Raw genomic sequence first — 7,214 nt, 5'->3', positions numbered from 1 at the left:
CCCACGGCGGGGGGAGGACCACGAGCCACGACACTAGCCTTCTGTGCCCGTCTCTGATCCTCAAACCGAGACCAGGCCAGGACCCCTTGGGTTGTTCTGGCTCAGACCTGGACCTTTGTAAAGGCCGCTGAGCGCACCTTTGCCCGCACTCAGCTACCTCATTAGGAGAAAGGCCCTCGCCTTTATCCAGGTCTTTCAGCAGGCCAGCCTGATATGCTTGGGGCATCACCATCATGTGCAATGAAGCGACAGCCCGACCTGCTGCTGCTGCTGCGTATGCCCTGGCATTACAATGAGATGTCAAGGAGGGAGTCTTAAAAGAGTACGTCTCATCCATAGAGACGCTGGCCCCTCTTCAAACTCATCGGCCAGATCCACATGCGATCCCCACGAGTTCATTCTCCTCCGTGCCTAAGCAGCGGCGAATCCTGAATCGCGGGAAGCAGATGGGTGCCCCTCTATCCTTGAAAAGAGAGAAAAACGAGAGCGGAGCTTTTTCCTTGAAAAAACGCTTGCGGTGCACGCTGATTGCCCCCTCCGTGACATCGCGTGCGTGCTCTTCGTCCAAACACATAACGCATAGATCGTGTGTGTCATCAGATGTTAAACAAGGATAACACGGATGCACACACCCTCTAAACGCTTTTATGCTCACCATAATGATATGAAAGAGATCACTCTTACCACAGAAATGCACCCTTCAAACAAAACAGTCAATGAAGACGAAGAAGAGGATGATGTGTTCTCCCGGCGCCTATTTACACTATAGTTGCACCGGTAGTGACGTCATAGCTGTCACCGGCCAACGTGTTGCTGGTGTTTTTTCGATGTATGTTTCAGACACGGGTTACGACGAGGCGTTCCCCATAGCGACCCCTGGAGGACGCAGTTCAAAGTTCCCATGAAAGGGAACTATTGTTTAGTGTAAAACATGTTGGAGATTAAATAAGCTGAAGATTCATTAAATGATCAGCTGTTTCCTATAAAAAGCTGTTTATTCAGCATAGTGAAGCCTCTCCTCCATTGACATCAATTAAAAAAAAAAACGGCCTCTGGTCTCCTTCCCTGCGTATCACCAAAGCAGAAGCGTTAGCATTAGCCATTAGCTTTTTTGGCTAAAGGTTGCCTTCCAGTGGCTTTGACAACAATGGCCCTGTCCCAAATGGCACACTTCATGCGCACTTGCAGTCTTACAATGGCCTCGTGTGCGCGTGTCCGTTAAATCCATGAGGCCGTAGGGTGTCCCATTCGTCATTTTAGCTTTCAGAAGGGTGCTCTATGAGCCCTTCTTCTGCCGAGCCCGCACTGGGGCGAGCTCTGTGGCAGACTTCTACCCGACAGTCAAAGTGGCATTACGTCACGAAAGTGTGGAGTCAGAGGAAGACCACGAGGGTTTAGGGTGCGATTTGGGACAGGGCCAATGTCTCATATGCAGGGCTTGAATTGATGGGGGATTCGGGGGATGGCATAATTCAGAAATTATCACCCTGTTCTAATTCACACTAGCTGACATTATATAGTATCTCAGGGACTTTGCAAAAAACACATCTTGAGAGTTCAAAAGCATGAAGCCTATTACAATGCAGTTAGAATGCCTCTATAATTCAAAAAAAGGAAAAAAATACTGTATATCACTGTGTGTTATTTTTTAAAATCTTTATATGATATAGTTAAGCATTATCACACAAGAACCTGCATGTGTGCGTGATCGCAAATCTTAATTTAATTTTAAACAGCAGTTCAACAGAAAAGAAGATGAGTAAGTTACATTTTAGAGACATTTTGTCTTTTTTCCTGTTTTGCAAAAGAAACAGTTCCCAACAAAGCCGGAGCAGAGCTGTTATGCATCTAAGAGCAACACTGCAGTGTTTCTTTCCAGAATGAATCTGTTTTTGAACGAATCAGTGAGCCAATTATTCAATGATCTATTCATTAAGAACTTGAAGTGAAGTGTGGCGACCCATATTCAGAACTTGTGCTCTGTGTTTTACTCATCTGTACACACACACACACACAGCAGTGGGCAGCTGTTTTTGCTGTGGCACCGGGGAGCAGTTGGGGGTTCAGTTCTTGCTCAAGGGTCTCACCTCAGTTGTGGTATTGAGGGTGGAAGAGAGTGCTGGTTATTCACTGCCCCACCTACAATTTCTGCGGGACCTGAGACTCAAACCCACAACCTTCAGGTTACAAGTCCGACTCTCTAACCATTAGGCCATGACTGCCCCACTTGCTTCACTTCTAATTGAATCAGCCATTTTGAAAGAATCGTTTGATAGAAGAATTCAATTAATCATTAATTAAAACAGACACTTGCTGCCACCTACTGGTGGTTTTAGTGTAATATTTATTTACCCATGACAAGCCTAAACCAGCACAAAAACACACTCAGCGCAAAAAAACATTCGAAATTGTGCGCCCATTTCAGGCCTTAAAGAAGAGGTTAAGGACCATCTTGAACCCTCTCAGAATAACAGGGGCACTAATGATGCTATCCTGACTGTGGTGCATCAGGTTGTAAAACATCTGGAGGACCCTAAGGCTCATGCCAGGTTGTTCTTCCTTGATCTGAGCTGTGCAGCCACACCTTGTGCTCTCCAAACGTAGTTCGGCTGCCAATCCTGACAGTATCAAATAGTTCCATTAATTTCTTACCGGTAGGACTCAACAAGATAAAGTGAAGCAAACTCTATCCAAATGCAGGTCCATTAGTATTGGTCTTCCCCAAGGGAAGGTCAAAAACATCAGACCACAGAAGGCTATTTTAGCTTTCAGAAGGGTGCTCTATGAGCCCTTCTTCTGCCGAGCCCGCACTGGGGCGAGCTCTGTGGCAGACTTCTACCCGACAGTCAAAGTGGCATTACGTCACGAAAGTGTGGAGTCAGAGGAAGACCACGAGGGTTTAGGGTGCGATTTGGGACAGGGCCAATGTCTCATATGCAGGGCTTGAATTGATGGGGGATTCGGGGGATGACATAATTCAGAAATTATCACCCTGTTCTAATTCACACTAGCTGACATTATATAGTATCTCAGGGACTTTGCAAAAAACACATCTTGAGAGTTCAAAAGCATGAAGCCTATTACAATGCAGTTAGAATGCCTCTATAATTCAAAAAAAGGAAAAAAATACTGTATATCACTGTGTGTTATTTTTTAAAATCTTTATATGATATAGTTAAGCATTATCACACAAGAACCTGCATGTGTGCGTGATCGCAAATCTTAATTTAATTTTAAACAGCAGTTCAACAGAAAAGAAGATGAGTAAGTTACATTTTAGAGACATTTTGTCTTTTTTCCTGTTTTGCAAAAGAAACAGTTCCCAACAAAGCCGGAGCAGAGCTGTTATGCATCTAAGAGCAACACTGCAGTGTTTCTTTCCAGAATGAATCTGTTTTTGAACGAATCAGTGAGCCAATTATTCAATGATCTATTCATTAAGAACTTGAAGTGAAGTGTGGCGACCCATATTCAGAACTTGTGCTCTGTGTTTTACTCATCTGTACACACACACACACACAGCAGTGGGCAGCTGTTTTTGCTGTGGCACCGGGGAGCAGTTGGGGGTTCAGTTCTTGCTCAAGGGTCTCACCTCAGTTGTGGTATTGAGGGTGGAAGAGAGTGCTGGTTATTCACTGCCCCACCTACAATTTCTGCGGGACCTGAGACTCAAACCCACAACCTTCAGGTTACAAGTCCGACTCTCTAACCATTAGGCCATGACTGCCCCACTTGCTTCACTTCTAATTGAATCAGCCATTTTGAAAGAATCGTTTGATAGAAGAATTCAATTAATCATTAATTAAAACAGACACTTGCTGCCACCTACTGGTGGTTTTAGTGTAATATTTATTTACCCATGACAAGCCTAAACCAGCACAAAAACACACTCAGCGCAAAAAAACATTCGAAATTGTGCGCCCATTTCAGGCCTTAAAGAAGAGGTTAAGGACCATCTTGAACCCTCTCAGAATAACAGGGGCACTAATGATGCTATCCTGACTGTGGTGCATCAGGTTGTAAAACATCTGGAGGACCCTAAGGCTCATGCCAGGTTGTTCTTCCTTGATCTGAGCTGTGCAGCCACACCTTGTGCTCTCCAAACGTAGTTCGGCTGCCAATCCTGACAGTATCAAATAGTTCCATTAATTTCTTACCGGTAGGACTCAACAAGATAAAGTGAAGCAAACTCTATCCAAATGCAGGTCCATTAGTATTGGTCTTCCCCAAGGGAAGGTCAAAAACATCAGACCACAGAAGGCTGCCATCAGCAAGAACGTTCAAATATTCCAGAGAGACACGTAATGATTTTTCCAGTAAACTGTGCGAGGTGCTTTGTGTGTTACCTGAATACTTCCCTCCTTTGCTCTTCTTGATGTAGCACAGAATGAGCAGCACCAGCAGCAGCAGAACCATGGTGCTGATGAGTCCGATGAACCAGCCCTGAGTCGCAAAGCTACTGGACAACTCGTGCAGCTCTGAGAAAGAGACAACACATGAGAGCATGGAACGAATAAAGCGATCCGGAGGTGGTTGTTACTAGCCTGTACCTGGTCCACCTGTTTTGAATTCCCAGGAGTTGTTTCCGGGCCGGATCTGCAGGTGGTACTGAATGCCCGGTGCCAGACCCTGCAGCTGATAGAACGCCTGCGAGGAGTTGACCTTCTCCGACTCTTCCCATTCACCACCTGCTACCATACACACAAACAACATCCTCATTGAGTTCAGCATGAATAGCATACATCTTTTCAGGTTTTCTCATATGGGGACATCTGGGCAAAACCTGTACCTCCAACCCACACAAATCAGTACTGATCAGTACACCTACACTAACATCGATAGTGTTTCACCTGTATCTCATACTAATATAAATTTAGCCATACATAAAGAGTGCAAATGACTTAGTCCCACCTAGATTTAATTTGCCATTAAAAAGCTTTTATTTGACATATTTTACTTACAAATTAGAATCCCACTATGTAAGCCTTTTAAGCATAGTGCCCAAAAAAATTAAACGGAGGGCTGTGGGGATGAAAGTTAATGTTGCATTATATCTAAATATAATATCAACATCAAACTTACTTAAAATCTCTACATTTCAATGCAAAAGGATAAAGTAGAAATGCAGATGCTTCAAGGGCATTTATTTTTCCCTATTTTTGCCCTGTCTTATGACATCGAATGGCATGCCTAATTTGGCCCACATACCCTGGTTTGGGCATCTCTGCCTCAGAGGATAAAGATTTATACATCTCTTCATTTGTAAATGGCCATACATTTTAGATGCTATAGATTTAAGATACATTTCAGTGTTCATCCGAACATTCAAAAACATCCTCTAGCTACACATACAAATTACGTTTACACTATCATCACTAATGTTTGATGATGGTGATCAACAACATCAATGATGATACTATGACAGAAGGGGGGCAAACTACGGCCCGCCGAACACTTTCATCTGGCCCGCGAGGGAGTTTTTAAAAATGCTACATTTGAGTAATGGTTTTAGTTCAGAATTACTCATTTGATGCAATACAAGAGAACGCCATTTGATGGCAGTATAGCACGCAGTACAGTTAGCGCCTACAGTAGAATTAGAATGCACGCGGTAGTAACTCGGATGTTAAATGATGAGTGAAAATGAGTGTGGCAAAAAAAAAGAAAAGTTTACTCTGAATGTCGTGTGTTCAAGGAAGAATGGACAACAAAATACTTCTTCACCAATATCGGACAGAAGGTGGTATGTCTAATATGCCAAGAAAGTATTGCGGTTTTTACAACCTCAGTCGTCATTTTTCAAGCAAGCATTCGATTTAAGCTGTCAACCTGTCACCTGCAGAAAAGGCAAACAAGGCTTTAAAACTTGCCACAAACTAAAAGCCCAGCAAAATACATTTATGAAACAGTGCTCTATTCAAGAATCTGTAACGAAAGCTAGTTATGTAGTGGCACATAAAATTGCAAAGCACAGCAAGCCTTTTTCGGATGGGGAATTTGTGAAAGACTGTATGGTAGAGACTGCTGACATACTTTGTCCTGGATATAAAAGTCAGTTTGAGAAAATTAGCTTATCGCGGAGAACAATTACCAGGCGCGTGTTAGTAATTGCAGAGGAGCTGCTTCTCCGAACTAAAAAACAAAAAAAAGCAGACAGCTTCAGTCTTTTTTCTATCGCACTTGATGAAAGTTCTGACATCACAGACACTGCTCAACTTTAGATTTTTGTCAGAGGAATAAACTAAAATTTCTAAATAACAGAAGAACTCCTCGGGATGGAATCAATGATGGGAATGACCAGGGGCATGGATTTGTATGACAGTGTGTCCGTCTGCCTGGAAAAAAATAACCTGCCGTGGAGAAAGCTGACAAGCATCAAAACAGATGGATTGCCAAATCTAACCGGTAAAAACACTGGACTGCTAAAAAGGTCGCAAGACAAAGTAAAATATGAAACCCAGAACTCAGAAGAACTGATATTTCTTCACTGCATCATACACCAGGAAGCCTTGCGTAAAAGTGTGTCGAAGCTAGAAAATGTCAAAATGGTTGTGAAGCTTGTCAACTTTATACAGGCAAGAGTGCTGAACCACCGGCAGTTCATTCAGCTGCTTAATGAAACAGAGGCAGAGCACCATGACCTCTTGTACCATTCAAATGTGCGCTGGCTAAGTCTTGGCAATGTGTTTCACTGTGTCTGGGAACTAAAAGGTGAGATAGCAACGTTCCTCAATACGATTGGCAAAACTGACGACTTCCCCATATTACAAGACACAGACTGGCTGGCCAACCTCACGTTCAGTGTCGACACACTGAGGCATCTGAATTATCTTAATTTGAGACTTCAGGGAAAGGACGTTTTTGTGCACGAACTGTACAGCAACGTGAAAGCGTTCAAGGCCAAACTTGTACTGTTCTCCAGACAGATATCCAGTCGAGATTTCGCTAATTTTCCTACACTGACCGGACTAAGCACACCAATAACACAGTCTCGCATTGAGAGGTACAGCAGCACTTTGATCGACCTCCATGCAGAATTTTCCCGTCGCTTCACAGACTTTGCAAAAATTGAGACTGAGCTTGAACTTGTCTCATGCCCCCTATCTTTTGACAGTGAGAAAGCACCACCAGACACACAACTCGAACTCATCGACATCCAGTGTGACAGTACTTTAAAGGAGAAGTTTCAGACAGCACCAGTTAACCAGTTTTAT

The 7,214-nt window shown here is 43.5% G+C and overlaps 1 protein-coding gene across 1 annotated transcript in view; it reads right to left on the bottom strand.

Moving 5' to 3' along the window:
• LOC107598812 (neural cell adhesion molecule L1.1-like) overlaps positions 1-7,214 on the bottom strand; it is a 57,190-nt gene that overhangs the window by 11,242 nt on the left and 38,734 nt on the right. Inside the window, exons 23-24 of the mRNA XM_016290243.1 lie at positions 4,551-4,691; positions 4,347-4,478 (exon numbers count right to left, since the gene is read on the bottom strand). Of these exons, the coding sequence (XP_016145729.1) occupies positions 4,347-4,478; positions 4,551-4,691 (273 nt within the window). The remainder of the gene's footprint in view (positions 1-4,346; positions 4,479-4,550; positions 4,692-7,214) is intronic.

The sequence above is a fragment of the Sinocyclocheilus grahami genome, unplaced genomic scaffold (assembly GCF_001515645.1).
Source record: "Sinocyclocheilus grahami isolate Dianchi unplaced genomic scaffold, SAMN03320097.WGS_v1.1 scaffold256.1, whole genome shotgun sequence".
NCBI lineage: Eukaryota > Metazoa > Chordata > Actinopteri > Cypriniformes > Cyprinidae > Sinocyclocheilus > Sinocyclocheilus grahami.
Note: the sequence above shows the minus strand (reverse complement) of the source record. Positions and strands in the feature narration are given on the sequence as shown.